This window comes from Festucalex cinctus, chromosome 20 (genome assembly GCF_051991245.1).
Source record: "Festucalex cinctus isolate MCC-2025b chromosome 20, RoL_Fcin_1.0, whole genome shotgun sequence".
Lineage (NCBI taxonomy): Eukaryota > Metazoa > Chordata > Actinopteri > Syngnathiformes > Syngnathidae > Festucalex > Festucalex cinctus.
The window spans coordinates 17,937,872-17,956,939 of NC_135430.1; the positions used below are offsets into that span (position 1 = coordinate 17,937,872).

A 19,068-nucleotide genomic window follows, 5' to 3' on the forward strand; every position below is an offset into this window, starting at 1 on the left:
TTTTTTTTTTTTAAAGCCTTTTTAAATTGTCTCATTTTGTAAATTATTTATAAAAACATGCAGAAATTGGTTCATTTTGTCAAAAAAAACATGAAATTGTCTAAATTCTCATACTGTGACACTCGTTATTCACATGAAACGTAAACCATCAAAATCCCTTTCTTTTATGTTAAACAATTGTGGCGCATGCATATTTCCATTCAGGAGTCTTCAGACGTAGACAGCCATGATGAACAGGAGCAATGTGAGAAGGCGGTAGAACTCCATCAAGTAAGCGTGCGCTCGCTTGCGACGATGTCGACAAAGCGCCCGTGAGGAGGCGCTTCTCAGAAATGACCGCACATTTCTTTTTGGCACTTTATGTGGCTTGTGTGCACGAGATCTCATTGTGGTGTGACTCCACTATGACTGTGCAGTGCATGGCCAAGCTTCCGAGTGAGTCGTGACCCGACATCATCGAGCTGTTAGTCAGCAAGGAAAATGTCTTTGTGCGTTTGTGGTGCTGCTGCACTTTGCCGCCACATTTAATTGGTGCTCTTTCTCATATTGTTCATTTGGAAACAGTATGTGGATGTGTAGTGTGTAAAGACGTGTTTTGTGTTTGCAAAGAGTTTTGCAAGATTTTGCTTTTGATGTAAAGTGTTAGCTCAAAAGTGTCAAAGAGATGAAGCAGTTAAATCGAATGATTTACAGTGAGCAAGATTAGATGATCACAGTGTTGCAATAAGAAATGAAAATGGATAAAATTGTGACAGCCATGATAACTCCTACTGTTGGAGATGCTAAATATGGCAATACAGTGTTTCTCCAGCACTTCATTGTGGTCGGTGACTGGGCCCTGTTACAAATACCCCCATGAAATTGAACCATGAAAAAAAAAGAATATATTTTTGTTATACATCCCCCAAAAAGAAGAAAAACAAAAGCAACACTGCCATTTACTGTATTGGATGTGCAATTACACTTTATTTTTGGCATGGCAAATGAAGCACCTAATTTAACTTTAACATAGGTTTTATTTTGTTTTTTGTTTTTTGGTTGTTGTTTTTTTTAAGCCAAAATGCAACAGATGGGTGCGAGAGTAATAATTTTCTGAAATGCAACAGATGGGTGCTAGAATAATAATTTTCTCACTCTAAGTTCAAAAAAGAAAATCGCCAAATCCCGCTAACTAGTTTTAGCCACGTACATCAGTAAACGGTTTAGTTCATAGTTCACATGTAGCTCATGTATCAAGTGTGATTTAAGCTACAGCACGATGCATTTTGTGCAAGTTGTATATAGCATGACTTTACGATATCGGCCCACCCTTTGACGGACAGGAAGTGCAGGGCCGTGATTGCTCGGCATGATGCCCTTCAATTGGATGCGGCAGTGTGTATGTTGCATCTAAACGCCCATTAACAATTAATATGCTTTATATTTGTCTTCCTGTTAAGCTTCAAAATGGTGCCGACTCTCCGTTTGAACACCTCCCGTCATCCTCATCCCCTGCGCTGAGAGACGGAGGCGCAGTATCCACCGACCACGCGGGCGACATCCACTTAACTCGGCTGCCGCTTGAAGCTGACACCCAAGCCCGGAGGCCCCACGACCCCGTGGCCCACCAGCCTTATCGGGTGTCGCAATATGCGGAGGAAGGAACAGGGGGGAAGAGGAGTCTCCCTTCTCCTGAGGGAGAAGTCAAGCAGGAGGCTTTGCCTCAGCCACACGCTGCAAGAGAGAGAAGGGAGGAAGAGGAGGAGCTGTCCAGAGGGAAGTTGGATGGAAACATGCACAACTCGGAGCATCACATGTTGCCGGAGAGGCAGGAACAAAAATATTATCCAAGGGAGGAAGTGCATCGTGCAGTTGGCCAGAGGAGCAGAACATTCAGTGGAGGTAAGGACAACAGAATTTGTATTTTGATCAAAATATTTGTTTTGCATGTGATGTGAATATGAATGACACATTTCAGCATCACGATAATCCTATCAGACTTCTGTTTCGACTCTTAATCGAATTATTGATTCTTACTCCCGTATGCTCGTCCGCAGCAGAGCTGCCCGAGCCCACTTTTGTGAGACCCAGAGCAGCGTCCGCTTCATCGAGAGGTGACGGCATACGCCAGCCTTCCGAGGCGGACACGTACCCGGACGGCAGGGAACTAACAGCCGGCACCTTGCCAGACGATCCGTGCGACATGACAGCCAAACGCATGTCCATCAAACAAAGGTGAGCCTCCTTGTGGGAAGGAAGACGACTGCATATGTTAAGACATTTTATCCAACAGGTTTTCGATATGTCGATATAGTACGTCAGAGGAAGCAAAGAGCCATTAATTTCCATCTGTAAAGGCCAAAAGCTGAATATCTCGAACTTTTTGGGAGTAGGTTATAAGCAAGGATTTCACGGATGTTTGTTTGTTTTGTTTTTTTTAACTTTCTCATCCACTAACGGGTTTAAATTGGGGATTAATGAGCATTTGAATGTCTTAACTATATTTCGAGGTTTTATTGTTTGACCGTAGTGTTTTTGTTTGTTTTGTTTTTTTGGTTTTTTTTTTTATAAGAAGCCACTCCATACTTTTAAATTCTCTACACTTGGGAAAAAACTAAAATCAGAGCATGGAATTGATTGCGTCACAACAATTATGTAAGATTAGTTAGGTCACATTTTCACAGTCAGACTACACTAACCAGACAGTCATTACAAGCCATATTGACTGGTGACATAATGTAACATGTACGCCTGAGGTGGGTTTTTATTGTCTCTGTGTGTGTGTTTTTGAGCCTCTCCCAATGAGGATATTACTGGACAAAAAAAATGTGATTGATGGCCACAAAGTGTAATATCTAGCTAAGGTAATTTCATCGTGTTTTGGATGTGTTGTGTTGAGAACATCCCCTCGCTGGGTCACTCAGCTCTCTGGCCTTCCTCTGTGGGTCACGTCTGATATTTGAACCTCTGTTATTGTTTTTCCCCATTGTATGGTTTGAAATAGTCCCTCTTTTATTGCCTTTTTGCTGTAAATCTAAATATTCACAAATGATTTTCAACAGTTTATTGCCATGACATTTCTAACCAATTGTATATTAAAAACAGATTTCATCTGTGTTCCAATTGAAGATAGTGTTGTGACGCAACCTTGGCAGCTTCAAATTGGTGTTGTCTGACTTTCCTTTCACTCTGGAGGGGGACTTCATCGTTTGTTTTGGACACGTTCTAACATCAGTATCTGTACAGCATCAAGAGAAAAATATTAGTACAGTGGTCACTGAAATAACTTCATAATAAATACAAATATACTGGAAATAAACTCCTGAAAATCTTCTGATTCTGATTTGAACTTCAAGGCAAATGTGTGTCCCCTCGCACATAGGGTGGCTTTGCTGAAGAAGAGCGGCGAGGACGACTGGAGGAACCGGATCAATAAGAAGCAGGATGCCGTCAAGGTTGCTGTGGGCGAGCAGCACGCTCACCTGTGGGAGGTGGAGCAGAGCTTCAAGAAGAAGGTAACCAGATGATAGCTACTAGCTAGGTTAGCTGCGAGCTAAGTTGTTTCAACTAAAGTTCACAGAAACATTTTAGTTTCATTTAGAACAGCTACAAAACGTCACGTGTTTTTATGTTCTCCTTATCTGAGTGTGTTCAGCTCCTCCCCACATCTCTGCTGACACGCCGGTCAGTTTTTTGCTGATCAATTTTTTTTTTTTTTTTGCCGTGTTTGCTCTGGCATTCACAGGTCAGACATGCTGCGTTTGGAATGTTTTATCTATGTAACAAGAGCTATTATTGGCAGAAAGTGAAGTGAGGGTCTGATAAGATTTCGAAATGTTCAAACTTGCGCAGTATTTAAAAATAGGGAGAAGTTAATTACAGACTACAATGGAACCTCCAATGTCGATCATAATCTGTTCTGAGACACTTGTCAACTTGTGATTTGCTTGGAATCCCCCCCCCCCATATTATTGTAAAAGGTATAGTTGATAAAATATAAAATTATTTACTTTCATGGGCAATCGTAACATTTTAACTGTCAGACAAGTGTAAAAAATAATTTAAGAAGTTAAGTGATTCTTCTTAGTTATTGACATTCCTTGTACTTTTCCCCTGCGGTTTTAGGGCGATGAAGAACTGATGATCGATGATCTTGCAGTGTCTGACCAATTATGGGTAAGGCCAGTTTACTGCAAAGTGGTTGTTCTTTATCAGTTTGACTAATCTACAGTTTGCACCTGTACTTGCTTTACTGTTGTTTACGTATTCTTCAAAGTAGCTGTTTGAGTTTTTCGAAGGCTTGCTTGAAGGTTTCTTTTGTGTGTATCTTGTTTGTTAATTTACAGCCTATGACAACATTAAAGCCCAGTCTGCCGGTTTCACTCAGGAAAATTCGCCCAGCCCCGTTTACGACACGGCACCCCCCGCTCTGCGATTGGCCGCCATTTACAAAACAAACACAAAATGGCAAAATACAGGCTGGCGGGGTGGGGGTTTAGGACAAAATCACCACCAGAAATTATGAGAAGCCCAGATCTGTAAATTGAGAAGTATTTTGCTTTTTTAAATCCTGTATTTAAAAAGTGCATTTTCCTGAGTGAAACCGGCAGACTGGGCCTTTAACAGAAACATCTTTGGTCGAATATCAAACCAATATATGCATATATGATATGAACACTTCAACCAATGCCAATGTAAACTTTGCCTTCTTGACTTAGCCTTAGGAAACAGCATTTTTTTTGTGAGAAGGAATCATTTATACTTGTGATGCTTAAAAAATATTTGAAAAAAAAAATGTCTGAAGGCCTGGAATGCCCTTGACTTGACTCATGACACTGAATAACGTTTTTCAAGTTGGATTATATCTGGCCCGTTGAACAACAATCCCTTCTTTCAGTCTCTGGCAGAGAGGCAGAGGAATCTGTAGCCTAGTAAAAATATAAAGGAAACAGTCTTTGACCAGCTAATTTATTTCCTTCTGTCAATGAAAACCACAACTGTGAATATGAAATGTCTGTAAATTCATTGGAACCGCTAAAGTGGAGCATGAAAATCCTAAAGATTACGTTTTTGTGAGATGTTTGCAGCTCTGTCTCCTCCCCCAATGTTAAGATTGAATTCTGAGTCGTATGACCCCAAGGTCTGCTTTCCACTCCACTTGATTTTGCAATTCCCTTAATGCATCCTCATAGTCTCTCGAAAGACTATCGCTGATACTGCCAACAATGTGAATTAAGGTGACGCTGTCCTACTGCTCTGGAGCCGCATGTTGTTCTTGTTTGTCCGTGGCTCATATCTGCTCTCTTCCTAAAACCAGTTTGCGTTCTTCTTCTCCTTTTGAGTCAGCCAAAGTCAGAAAGCAGCATTAGATATGACTGACTCGCCTACCTATAGGACATGCAGTTCAACTTCTTTTTTCTTTTTTTTTTTTTCTTTTTTGTTCTTCATTTTACACATTGGGGTTACCTTAATTCTCCTTTTGAGCTCTTTTGTGTGTACAAGCAAATCCGTTAGCTGGTGTTTCAGCAGAATTGTAAAATTTTCCACTTCTTGTAATTAATTCCTGGCCCCTCTAATTGGGTGGTAATTTCATCTAAATTGTATTTATTTATTTTTTCATGGATTTTTCTTTAGATGACTATATTCTCATTGATTTGATAAAATCAACCAATTATCCCCCAAGCTTTGCCACCTGTAGCTTTTGCAGGGTTCAATATATTTTGGGTCTCATCATTCCACCTTCACTTAAATCTTTAAGCTGTCGTACTTTCTTCATCCCTTCCTTTTGATTATGCTGGCTGTGAAGGCCCCCAAATCTTCTAGATCCATGCAGGTGGATGAGAGGCACACTTGGAGACGGAAGGTGACCCTTCAGTAACTAAATAAATTAATAAATGTACCATTTACAATATCACCTTCTGTTTTTCTCACCCAATGGCAGTGCAAGCGCCTCACAGGCACACTGATTGATTAACAAGCATTTTTGCTTTTACCTATTTGAAATAATTTTCGGGACAATGCAAATTAAATTGAGGTGCTTGCTTGGCTGTTTTGTCTGCTGTGAAATCATCTGGTTTGAGTTGAAATCCTAGCATTTGGCCGTACAGAAGAGGTTGCTTTTTAACATTTTTCCAACTCTTTCTTGTGCTAGAAAATCACTGAAGCTGCGATGGAGTCTCAGAGGATGGAGGCCCAAATGTCCATCCAGGAGAGGAAAGAGCAGATCGAAGCTCAAGAGGAGGCTTGGAAGTCGAGAGGCCACGGAGCTGCCAACGATTCCACCCAGTTCACCGTGGCTGCGCGCATGGCGAAGAAAGGTCAGAAGACGCATTATTTCGTGATCTTTCATGTTTCACTTTGCAGCCGTTTTCTTAACCTGGCAGGCACAATACGATTGTATGTTTGCTGCAGTTCTTTCATTGCTATTTCATGTTTTAAAATCCGATATTCTATTTAGTCAATTTTGCTTTTGCTTGTTCATGCATCAGGGTTGGCCTCCCCCTCCGTTTTGCAGTCGTCCTCGCCTAAACCCAAAAACAGCAGCCTTGCCATCTCCAAGCCACAAGATGGTCAGTTTTGTCCATAACTCCTATTCACCTTTTGTACTTTTCACATCAGTGGACCACCTTTGTGAAATCTTGACCAATTTAATGTACAATTCAATGTATTGTGTTAATTCCCCAAGGGGAAGTTCAATTTATTATGATGTTTTGTATTTATCTCAAACAGATATGGAGGAGATGGATGATATTGAAGGTTTATTTATTTTCAGTTTTTGTCCTATGAAACAAACTGCACAAGCACTAACGTGTCTGCTGTGATTGCTTCATCTTATCAGTCCAATAGCGTACCAACCGACTAATGCCATAATAATACATTGCACCAAAGAAATCATCTACATAGCAGTGTGTAAAATTAACTTAAAGTTATTTGAATCTCCAGTGTTAATCTTCTTTAACTCATGCAGTGTTAAGAGTGTTTGGGGGAGAGTTGATTTTCTGCCACACTAGAGTAAATAACACTGTAGGGAATCATATTTATGTAGTGTTAAATTGTTTCAACACTGTGCAGTGTTGTGCCAGTGTTATATATTTTTTTTTACTCACTTTTGATTGAAATCTTACATGGTGGAATATGTTAACATCAATTCTGAATAGTACGAAATAACTAGGACACAGTGTTAAACTAATCTCTTTATGTGTTGAATTAACACTGCGAAATCTGCTGTGAATTTCTTCAGTTTGTGTGAAATTACTTTTTGAATGACTTTCAACCATCTAAACTAGAAATTCCTTCATTGATCATGTGTGAATTCTATTCACTAACAACCGGGAAGTAAATTTGATGTGATGCTCATTGTTCAAAGTCAAAAATGTGCAACATAGTGGCTGCCTGCTCTGTGATGGCATGCGAGCTGAATAGAACACGGCTCAAATTTATAGTTCGAACGGCTGTGTTGATGTTGTGCAGAGATCAAGGCGATACCGGATCTGAACCTGGAGACAGACAGGAAATTGGAACAGCTCGAGACGTTCCTTGGCAAGATCAATAATAAAGGTCAGACCTCAGCCTGGCGTACGTTTTAAAGTGCTTAATAAGTAAAGTTAAGTTGTGAAATGTACAGATGATGATCTTTGTTTATTTTTATGAAATTGCAATGACTGTTTATGTCAACTAAATAGCAGCGTTGCCCGAGGCTACTGTCACAGTAACAGAGAAGAAGGTTAAAGAAGTAATGACTCTGGAAGATGAAAATTTTTCCAAGTTCTATCGCCAAGTGGACCACCCGTCGACTATCGCCAACAAGGTGGAGCTGACTGACGACTTTGACGCCATCTTCGGGCCACAGGTTCCAACGTAAGCACCACTTTTGTACCTCATGAGTAATTATTTTCCCGCAAGAAAATGGCGACACCCTCTGACCTCTCCTTAGGCTTCTGTCGGACATGGTGCAGCACAAGCGAGCCGTGCGCCCGGCGCGCAACGTTCAAGCGTCCAGGAACCCGCTGAAGATGCTCGCTGCCAGAGAGGACATCAGACACGAATACACTGAGCAGCGGCTCAACGTGGGCCTGCTTGAGACCAGACGGATGAAGGCAGAGAAAAGTGAGCAGAATTAGAATGCACAACTTGCGTGACTTGGAATTGCCGAAGTGTTGCATAATTTAATTCAATCAATCCCAAAAATGCGTAAAAATGTTTAATACTTTGTCCTTCACTCCCAAAAACGTTTGTGTTTTTATGCGAGAGCATATAGAAGGCTTTGGTGCAGCTTCTGACATGAAGAGGTGGTTTAAAGCAATGGTAGTTCTTTTAAAAAAAAAAACATCCAGCGGGTGGCAACAGAGTATAAAAGATCAGCCATGGTCATGTTGCAACAAGCTCTTTAGGCCTGTTTTCACCAGGAATGCGAATATTGATGAAACTTATATATAAACCTATATGCTCATGCTAATTGCTGCAAAACGGATCCAAATATACTTTTTTTTTTTTTTTTTTTTTTCCCAGATAAAGAGTAGAGTCTAATCTTTCTTTTGGTAGGTTCCATGTTTTTATAGTAATGGAAGACATTATTCTGTGGGCCTTGCAAAATCAGTAAAACAGCCGGGAGCTAAAGGGTTCCTTTCAGTGAAAATGGCTGTGAGTGAATGAGTTTAAATGAGCGCTCGTCAGACCGCGTGACTATTTCATTGCTCCCGAATTCACATGGCAGCACACAGAAGCTGACATCTGATTGGACAAGAAAAATCTAACATCCGCATGCAGTAGATGAAGCAGTGCAGCCAAAAGAAACACTACAAAATGACAAGTAGAATTAACTGTTGGGTAAATAATAAAATTTCACTGTGCCACTGTGCACTGATGACTACATGATATTGTAACACAAACTCCCTGCTGATATGCAATGTAAAAAGGAAATGCTGAGCAGACAGCAAGTTCCCACAGGACTTCAAATTACCGTCATCTGTTTCCTTCCATTGAACAGAGCAGTCATCAGAGGATCAGTGTTGTTTTTATGCTACTTGGACCGTAGAAGTTTTGTTTTGAGAGTGTGACACCATTAGGCCCCTGTTGTAATTTCCTCCTATGCCTCTCGACAGCCATAAATAAACAATCATGAGTGTCTTCGTATCTTTTCGTGGCTAAAGTATGACTTACTTTCAAGTTAAAGCAGCCTCTTGTGCGTTGTTCCCGCCCTAGTGAACAAGAACTCCAGTTTTTCTGACGTGGCCCTGGCTGGCCTGGCCAGCAAAGAGAACTTCAGCAACGTGAACCTGCGCAGCGTCAACATCTCTGAGCAGATGTCCAACAATAGCGCCGTTCCCTACAAGAAACTGATGCTCCTGCAGGTCAAAGGTCAGTCACAGATCAGTTTGTTGTTGATGGTTGTAGGGAATCTTCCAGAAATTATTATTATTAATAAATATTCCATCAATTTTTGGTGTTTAGTTGTGCTGGTTGAAAGTCTATGTACTGTAAAGACCATTAAAAAATAAAATAAATGGATGCTGCTTCAAGGGCAACCTTTGTAAAGGAAATCAAAAATAGGCAAGAGTATCTATTTTAGTGTCTTTGCACCTCCTCCACATCTGTTGGTGACAGCTGCGGCTCTAAATCATTCACGCCAGGTCACATGCCACACCATCCCGGGCTGAGCCACTCCTCCGCACTCACTCGTAATCTACACAAGTCCATTAAATCAGGGAAACTGCTTTTGTCAGGTGGAGGAGCCTTTGACCGCAACTCCATCAAACGTTCCAACGTATTTGAGATGCACCACTAAGTGCATTGATTGTGCTTGTAGAAAGTCTTCCTCGAAGACTGTTTTTATTTCTTTACTTCATATTTTAACACATTCATTGCCAGACCAGCAAAAAAATGCATCATTTGACGTCTTTTTCCGTCAATGGCAGTGAATGAGTTAAGACAAATGTATGACCCATTTAACTAAACAAATAAGTGATCGGATCCAAACTGATATTCTGATCAATGTTTGTTACCCAAGGCCGCCGGCATATCCAGACCAGGCTAGTGGAGCCAAGAGCATCATCGCTGAACAGCGGCGACTGTTTCCTCCTCATCACTCCTCATCATTGCTTCATCTGGATGGGAGAGTTTGCCAACGTCATTGAGAAGAACAAGGTGAGGCCTGATCTTTGACTCGGTGCCACGTTTTTTCAGTGATTTCGCCCTGTGACATCAATGGCTTGCACTGGCATGTATGGGCCCTCGGCTATCCAGTCATATATACAGGTCAGTGGACTGCAACAAGTAACTTGGAATTCAGAGGTCCAAAAAAAATTACTCTGAAAAACAGAAGTTGGTGCTCTGTTTTTTTGGAATCATTTTTTTTTTTCAGTTTTTTGTAATATTTTTTTTTTCTGAATATTTCCCGCCGTTATTCTAAGTAATTTTTTTTTCTTCCTGTTTTTCTGAATATTTTTTTCCCTGTTTGTTGGAATAATATATATATATTTTTAATGACAGAAAAAATATTCAGAAAAACAGAAAAAAAAAATACTAAAAAAAAAACAAAGCTCCCCCAAAAAATTAGTTTGTTTTGTTTTGTTTTTTCAAGTGAATGCAATACGCTTTCGTAATTTGGCATTTTATCCAAATGACACATTTTTTGTTTCCCCCAGCGGCGATTCAATACCAAACTTAAGTAAAATGAAAGAATGGAGAAATCATTTTACTGTTTTTTTTTTTTGTTTTTTTTTTTTTTGTTCTTGCCTAAAAAAAAAAAAAAAATCTGCATTTTGCTCTAACTGCTATAAATAACAACCTTGCTGCTTCTTGCAATGACAATGATGCTGAGTGACATCACCACTAATCTGTTTCTAATGATTGACATGTCAACTGCCCGGCGACTGCATGAACAGTGAGTGAAAAGCCAGCCAGTGGCAGTATAGTCAGACCATGCAGGAAGGCAGGACTTAAACAGAAATGCAAGCATGCATGCCAGTTTGAGGTAATGAAAATCTGGGATTACTTTAGCACTTGTTAGTGACTCAAACTATGTTGCAGTTAAAATTAATACATTACTGTAGTCGCTTCATTTTTGCTCAATGAGTGTCCTTTTGTGTTTTCAGGCTTCAGAGTTGGGCAACTTCATCCAAAGCAAGAGAGATCTGGGTTGCCGTGCCGACGACGTGCAGGTCGTCGAGGAAGGCGTCCATACTCACAGCCCCGCCGCCAAGGAGTTCTGGAAGATCCTGGGCGGCCACGCGAGTTACCAGTGTGAGAGTTCAAATCCAAAGCTGATCACTATCTGCATTAAATGCTGCTTTCGTATCCGCTCGTAACTCCCTTGTCTTTTTACAGCAGCGGGAACACCAGATGAAGATGAGCTTTACGAGGGCGCCATTGTGGAGACGAACTGTATTTACCGTCTGATCGACAACAAGTTGGTGCCAGATGACGATTTTTGGGCTAAGATACCCCGCTGCTCCTTACTCAGACCGAAGGAGGTCAGACTGAACTGCGCAAGTCATTCAAAGTGTTTCTAAGTTGGCGCTTGGAGCTGAAATTTATCTCGGACTGGGGAAATGATGTTCTCTGCGCAGGTTCTGGTTTTCGACTTTGGTAGCGAGATGTACATTTGGCACGGGAAGGAAGTGACGCTGGCTCAGAGGAAGGTGGCCTTCCAGCTGGCCAAACACCTGTGGAACGGAACGTTTGACTACACAAACTGTGACATCAACCCGCTCGATCCTGGAGAGTGCAACCCACTCATTCCCAAGTACGAGAACGCATGTAGTACATCAACACGAACGCATCAAGTGACACATACTTGTGATCACTTCAGGCAAACAGACGATCACAGATGTTTTTTTGGAAATGTTTTTACCTTTCCAGCTACACAGAAATGCACTTCGGTACAGTTTTGTCATTATTTATCCTATTATTTATTTATTATTTATAATGGATTTATAATTTTGTCATTTATTTATTTATTTGTTTATTATTTTTATTTCACTTTATATCTGAAGTAAAATTATTGTAAAAAAAATAATACAATTAAATCCCTTGAATAACTCGCACTTGTGTATGATATGACCTCCCCCCAATATTTTATCAGAGTGAATAGAGATTCAAAACATATCAATACCACTCTATTGATGCGAAGTAATTTTAAGGAGCATTTTTTAAATGTCTTTGTATTTAAATCTTTTTACCTCTGACTACTTTTAAATGTACTTTTAATCATTGTACAGTATGTGACGCATACTGAGTTCTGTTTTGTCTAAAAAGAGCTCTAAATCAGTGATTTTTGCTTATTTATTTTTTTGGGTGGTGTAGGTCTTAATGAGCATTTTTTTTTTTTTGGGGGATCTTTTTTTTTTTTTTTGCACAAAAATGTTATTCATTGGATTTTACTGTATGCATTAATTGTTACCATTTTTAGCCACTTATATATTATAGTTAGCTATACTTTTATATTATACAGTTAGTTATACTTTTAGGGTGCGGATAGTGCGATGCAACAGAAAACATACCAAAAAAAAAAAAAAAAAGCATATAAGTTAAGGAAGAACAAAAAGTAAAATTTCCAATTCAAGACATCGGGTGACACAATATTTATTAATTATTATTATGATATTTTGTTTAGTGTTTTAACATATAGACCTCTTGCTGTATACATTTCAAAAGAGCATCAACAATGTTGTCATGAATGAACATGATGATGCACGACTGCTGTCTGTTGCAGGAAAGGTCAGGGCCGTCCAGACTGGGCAGTGTTTGGCAGACTGACTCATCACAATGAAACCACATTGTTCAAAGAGAAGTTCTTAGACTGGAGCGACTCCAGGAAAACACCCAGCCCCACGAAAACCGGCAACAACCACACGATTGATCACAAGGTATCACAAAGTTCTCCATCAAAGTCTCCTTGTTGCCGCGGCGTATTCTCCACTCGCCTTTGCTCCGCTCGCACGCCAGGATCAGCCCGCCTCCGACCAGCCGCATGCTTACGACGCCGCCCTGATGATGCCGACCCACCTGGCGCCCGTCTGCACCCTAGTGGACGGCTTGAATGTGGGGCGGGGCTACGGGCTGGTGGAGGTGGACGACTGGCGCTGCTACGAGATCAGCACGCTTGCCGTGGAGGTGTGGCACATCCTGGAGTTCGACTACAGCCGGCTGCCGCGCCAAAGCATCGGCCAGTTCCACGAGGGCGATACCTACGTGGTCAAGTGGAAATTCATGGTCAGCACTGCAGGTCAGTCGTGTAGTTCTATATAAATATAATGCAAGTAGGCCAAGAGTTTGCTATCATATTTCAGCGTTTCTAACTGTGACTGCCTTCTTAGCAGTTTGGAAGCGGCAGAACCCTGATCAGCTGAAGACGACGGGGCCCGGCAAGGAGAAATGCTGCTACTTCTTCTGGCAGGGTCGCAACTCCACAGTCAGCGAAAAGGGGACGTCGGCGCTCATGACTGTCGAGTTGGATGAGGAACGAGGAGCACAGGTTAAAAGAAAAAAAAAGAAAAATGTTTGGACTCCTTGTATTACTGTTTATTTTTGCTTTTCTGCATTTCTAGTTAAACAACTGCTGATTTTTACATTTAGATTCAAGTCCAGCAAGGAAAAGAACCCCCGTGTTTCCTGCAGTGCTTCAAAGGGCGGATGATCGTCCATGCAGGGAAGAGAGAAGAAGAGGAGGAAAACTCACAAAGTAAATTTCGAGAAACGCTCACTAACCAGTCCACAATATTAGGTACAGCTTCATGTCTAAGCAGATCCAACAAAAAAAAGAAGCTACATAGGAAAAAGATTCCACGTTTGAATTAAAACTAACAAAACTAAATATTAATAGCACTTTAGGATGACATAGTGACTATGCCGCATATAGTCATTCTATTAGTGCACTAAATTGTCTTAATATTGAGAACAAATAGTGTGTACTAGTGTTAATTTCGTCAACAAAAACTAAACAAAAATAATTTCGTCAATACACATTTTCACCGGACTAAAACGCTCATTAATAAACAATAACTGGCACTAAATTAGTATGCATTTTCGTTGACTAATGAAGATCAGACGAAAATGTCCTTCACTTCATAAAAACTGGACTAAAATCTGTGGACATTTTAGTTCACGAAAAAGAAACGAGATGAAAATTATCTGATTTTGTTGTAAAATCTTATCGCTGCTCATCTTTCACGCCTGTCTCACTGTCATGTGACACACAGCACAAAAAACATGGAACAGACAGCAGGTGAATTCACTGTGAAAGGTTAAAAAAAAAAAAAAAAAAAAGTGTAGTTATGACAACATTAATCCAACAGGTATAACGGTCCAGCAATAATGTTAATGCGACTGCTAACTAATGCTGGCTAACTTACTAGCGCATAGCATGAAATCTTATGTCAGAGTTTTAGATCCAAAAAGGTTCAAATTAATCTACGGATTCCAAAAATATATATACAGTGGTAAAAAGGTTGTCCTGATTAAAACTAGACTAAAACGTTGACAGTTTTTGTTGATTAAAACTAGACGAATTAATTTACGTTTTCTTGCACTAAAATAAAGACTAAAATGCTAGACTTGTATTTGGCTAAGAATTGAGTAAATAAAAATGGGATTAGGTTGACTATCGGTGATTAAAAGCTAACAAGCGTGACTGAAATTGGACTAACACTGAGACTAAATTTAAAAATGGCAGACAAAATTAACACTAGTGTGTACTAGTAAATGGTCCTTAACGTGGATATCAAGTATATTGAATACATTCTCTAATGACTTTTCACAGCCTGGTTTTTATTTATTTTAAATGACTTGTATCATCCCAGATGACTGGCGCCTGTACTGCGTGCGAGGGGAAGTGGAGGTGGAGAGCCACCTTGTGGAAGTAGTGTGTCACTGCAGTAGCCTGCGCTCCAGGGTCTCCATGGTGCTGCTGAGCGTCAGCCAAAGTCTCATCTACCTCTGGCATGGCTGCAAATCGCAAGCGCACACGCGGGAGGTGGCGCGCACCGCTGCCAGCGGAATCAAAGACCAGTGAGTGGAAATGAACCCGTTTGATTTTTTTCAATAGTCATTCCAAAAACCTTTTTTGTTTTGTTTTTGCTCAGTTGTCCTCTGGAAGCAGGCCTTCACAGCAGCAGCAAGGTGACCATACGGGAATGTGACGAGGGGGCGGAACCTCAAGGATTCTGGGAGGCCCTCGGCAGGAGAGACAGGAAAGCTTACGACTGCATGCTGCAAGGTGGATGGTCATTTTCTTCTATTCTAATATTAAGTCAGGAGAGTGCAGACCTCTTCCAAACCAAATGACATGAATGTTCATCATTACAAATGTATGATACAAAATTTTATTTTATTTTTTTCTGACCCTCAGATCCCGGCAGGTTCAACTTCACTCCTCGTCTGTACCAGCTGAGCAGCAGTTCAGGTGACTTTGTGGCTGTGGAGTTTCTCTACCCAGCCAGAGACGCCCAGCAGGTCAACTCCATGCCTTTCCTGCAAGAGGACCTTTATTCTGCCTCACAACCAGGTACATAGTTTACATATTTATGTACAGGTATGTTGTCATTTGTTTTGATGTCATCTGTGTCAGAATGAGACATTTTTCAGGCCTTTATTCTGCTATTTTGTTTTTTGTTTTTTAACAGGATGCTAGTTGTAAATAACAAATGTACTTTCCTCTCCCTCAGCGCTGTTCCTGGTGGATAACCACCATGAAGTGTACCTGTGGCAGGGTTGGTGGCCTCAGGACAGCAAAAGTACCGGCTCAGCCCGAATCCGCTGGGACTCGGACAGGAAATGTGCAATGGAGACGGTGCTGCAGTACTGCCGAGGTAGCGGTGTGCATCATGATGTCACATGTACCTTTGGGTGGGGGAAAAAGGCAGCTTATTCCTCAGATTGCGGCAGTCGTAACTCAACTATGTGTCATTTGACCAAGCAAACTATTATGTTTTGCTAAGTTACATAAGAACAACCCCTTTAGCTAGCAAGCTATCCATTATGTTTTTCTAAATTGCATATGAAACACTTTAGCTAGCTAGCAAGCTGCCATTGTTTTTTCTAAATTACATAAGAACAACATTTAAGCTAGCATTATGTTAAATTACGTAAGAACGCTAGCCATTATTTTTTTCCAATATGAAAAACACTTTAGTTAGCATGCTAGTTGTTGTTGTTGCTAAATTGCAAAACATAACCAAATATTTATATATGCTATTGGTGTGAAATGTCTTCCACAAACCTCAAGTCTCTATTTACTACTCCATTCAATTTATTGTGCAGGTTCTACTCTATTATTATTATACTTTTTTTTTTTTTTCTTTTTTTCTTTTTTTTTTACTTTGGGGAAAACAGTTTTTTGTCATTGTTTTAGTTCAGGTCAGTGAGTCAATAACGTTTGTGCCACCTGGAAGGATCCTGGTGCATGTTGTTCACTTCTAACATTATGAAATGATTTATTTGTAATAAAATAGTACTTTAGCATCTCCTGTTGCTATTTCACAACAGCTAACGATCTGCCCTTTACTCGATTTTGCTTAGAAAAGAATCCTAAAAAGGCCCCGAAGGCGTATCTGATCCACGCTGGCCTGGAGCCGCTCACCTTCACCAACATGTTCCCCAGCTGGGAGCACCGCGAGGACATCGCTGAGATCACCGAGCGGGTGTGTCGACGAATTGACATCATCTCATCATTAGCGCTGCTAATCTGATACGGGCCAGTCCAATGTTCATACAGTCATGCACGTGCGCTTCACTATTGTACAAAAACAGATGCGAAGTGCGGGTCAGCCCATGTGGAAAGCGTCATCACTATTGATTTTCTTAATTCAATTCATTAGCCACCAGGCGACTTTGCTGGTGCTTTTAGCCTTTTGCATTAAAATGTGTGTGCGTGTGTGTATTGTTAGGAAGCAGAGGTGTGTAACCAGATTATTCTGGTGGAAGATGTGTTAGCCAGACTATGTCAGACCATGTACCCTCTAGAAGATCTCCTGGCCCGCCCACTGCCTGAGGGCGTTGACCCCCTCCGCCTGGAGGTCTACCTCTCGGATGAAGACTTTCAGGTACCAAAAAAAAAAAAAAAACTGCCGTCAGGAAACTTTCCTTTAACACAGCTGTTCTTTGCACTAGGTAAGCAGTTTAAAAAAAAAAAAAAAGAAAGATTATAGTCTCTTCTTTCATCAGGAAAAAAAAAAGTATGTTTATCTGTTTCCGTTTTGCAGAAATTAGCATTAGAAGAGAGCTAAGTTTAATCAGTTTTCACAAATCTATTTAAAATTGTCAGTAATTTAGCTTTTTTTTCTACATGGCCCTGGTTGATCTCCTTTGCTCTGCTGCCACCTGCAGGCCGTTTTTGTAATAACTACCATTTCTGCAACCGTTCTTTGCAGTTGAGAGGCTGCATCAAAGCCTTCTGTATGCTCAAGCATAAAAAAAAATAGCCAAAAAAACGTATAAATACGTCTTTGTGACACTTAAAACATTAAAAAAATAAAATAAAAATTTACACGTTATTGGGAGCAAATGAGTTAAAAAGCTACAAATAGGTAAAATTGCAATGGTTGATATAGACTGAAATAATAAAAGCATTTAATTGACCAGCTCTAGAACTCATTTTCACCGTACATTTACAGGAAAGGATTACTTCTATTAATAATATTTTGTATGGAGTTTTGAATGTTTTTTTGAGTCTACCATCAATCTTACTGGTTCCGTCACAAGGCAAACCAATCAAATGGGAGAAAAACTTTTGAGTTTGTCATCTATTTCAGTTGTGGATGAACAGAATGTCATGAAAGTTGATGGATGGCATCATCTCGTCTTTCCTCCCGCTTTCTGCAAAGAATGAATATGATGACTCTCCTGTCCACTTTATATTGATTCTTTAGTTTTCCCTCATTCATTTTTTTCATGACACTTTGCCATCCTACCTCCATTCCTATCTTCTTATCCTTTCTTAATGTATCTGTTGCTCTCCAGGGTGTGGGGGCTTGTGGAAAGGTGAGTGGACGGAGATCAGCATGGATGGAGCATTCTCACTCAACGTTTTCCTCACTTTTTTCAATTTCATGAACTAAAACCGCCATTTTGTTCAGCATGTTAACTCACCATCTAGCAGCTGGCGTGGATACCAAACTGACTCCAACATGCACTACTCACAAAAAGAGATGCATGTGCGTCCTCTTGGGGGTTGCTTTTGTTTTGATGCTGATTTATGTGCGATTTTATTCCCCACAGAAAGGCTTGGAGATGACGAGAGAGGAGTACGCAACTATGCCCGCGTGGAAGCAGGTCAACTTGAAGAAAACCAAAGGACTTTTCTAAATGGAGCAATATATGCCGCAGTTAAATGTAGAGCAGGTCAAGTCATTGGCGTTTTGTTTGCGGGTTGAGAGACTCGGGAGCAGCCTCTCCTGAGTCGACAAGACGAAGATGAGAAGCGTGCCAGCTTCTTATTTTTGTTCTTTTCTATCAGCACCTGGTTGTCCGAGAGCTATTTACAGTGTGCATGTACTGTACATATTATGTAGCATATATTTGACTCCTTTGTGAAAATAATTTATATTTATATTCAAGTAGGACAAAGCTAAGCTAATTAAAACATTATGGATATAGAAAAAAAAAACTATTGTCATGTGTTTATACATGTTTTTTGTAATCATCTGTTGCTGTACAGGAAAAAGCATTTTGCCACTGAACAAAATAATGCAACTTTTGTTATGATGCCTTGTTTAATTGACGAACTAAAAGTTGTTTTTGGATCATGAAATTTATGAATCCTACACTGTAGTGCCTTGCTTTTGTGTACAGTTTATATACAGATCACAGTCTGCCTTTTGTGACAAATGACAAGTGAAATAAACTAAATGGATGTTGGATAATGTCATCTTCTGCTTTTTGCATCGAAGATTTTAAGTCACTAGTGTGTTGTAAGGGGGGAAAAAAATCGATATGTTTCATGTCCATTGGTGGACGAAGGGATTTGAGATGATGAAATTATCTCGTGGCTTTGGGGAGGAGATTTATCAACCAATGCATTTTTTTAAAATCCCTTATGCTTTAATAAGTGCACTTTTCTAAATAACCACTAGATGGCAGCATTGTCGAATGTGG

At 40.3% G+C, this 19,068-nt stretch overlaps 1 protein-coding gene across 7 annotated transcripts in view; it reads left to right on the plus strand.

Annotated features, from left to right (window-relative positions):
- The window catches only part of svila (supervillin a), a 36,585-nt gene extending 17,748 nt beyond the window's left edge, over window positions 1-18,837 (plus strand). Inside the window, exons 13-40 of one of the 7 annotated variants that reach the window (XM_077508900.1) lie at window positions 205-270; window positions 1,440-1,881; window positions 2,037-2,214; window positions 3,362-3,494; window positions 4,105-4,155; window positions 6,131-6,296; window positions 6,468-6,548; window positions 6,709-6,735; window positions 7,450-7,536; window positions 7,662-7,836; window positions 7,913-8,085; window positions 9,181-9,336; window positions 9,986-10,122; window positions 11,073-11,220; window positions 11,308-11,450; window positions 11,547-11,722; window positions 12,692-12,845; window positions 12,925-13,204; window positions 13,296-13,453; window positions 13,555-13,660; window positions 14,778-14,985; window positions 15,060-15,193; window positions 15,326-15,481; window positions 15,642-15,785; window positions 16,495-16,616; window positions 16,863-17,018; window positions 17,935-17,955; window positions 18,193-18,837. In XM_077508900.1, coding sequence (XP_077365026.1) covers window positions 205-270; window positions 1,440-1,881; window positions 2,037-2,214; window positions 3,362-3,494; window positions 4,105-4,155; window positions 6,131-6,296; window positions 6,468-6,548; window positions 6,709-6,735; window positions 7,450-7,536; window positions 7,662-7,836; window positions 7,913-8,085; window positions 9,181-9,336; window positions 9,986-10,122; window positions 11,073-11,220; window positions 11,308-11,450; window positions 11,547-11,722; window positions 12,692-12,845; window positions 12,925-13,204; window positions 13,296-13,453; window positions 13,555-13,660; window positions 14,778-14,985; window positions 15,060-15,193; window positions 15,326-15,481; window positions 15,642-15,785; window positions 16,495-16,616; window positions 16,863-17,018; window positions 17,935-17,955; window positions 18,193-18,279 — 4,065 coding nt within the window. In that variant the 3' untranslated portion in view covers window positions 18,280-18,837. Of the gene's footprint in view, window positions 1-204; window positions 271-1,439; window positions 1,882-2,036; window positions 2,215-3,361; window positions 3,495-4,104; window positions 4,156-6,130; window positions 6,297-6,467; window positions 6,549-6,708; window positions 6,736-7,449; window positions 7,537-7,661; window positions 7,837-7,912; window positions 8,086-9,180; window positions 9,337-9,985; window positions 10,123-11,072; window positions 11,221-11,304; window positions 11,451-11,546; window positions 11,723-12,691; window positions 12,846-12,924; window positions 13,205-13,295; window positions 13,454-13,554; window positions 13,661-14,777; window positions 14,986-15,059; window positions 15,194-15,325; window positions 15,482-15,641; window positions 15,786-16,494; window positions 16,617-16,862; window positions 17,019-17,934; window positions 17,956-18,192 lie in introns of all 7 variants that reach the window. The other 6 variants (XM_077508898.1, XM_077508899.1, XM_077508904.1 and 3 more) reach the window with 6 other exon arrangements.
- The last annotated feature ends 231 nt before the right edge of the window (window positions 18,838-19,068 follow it).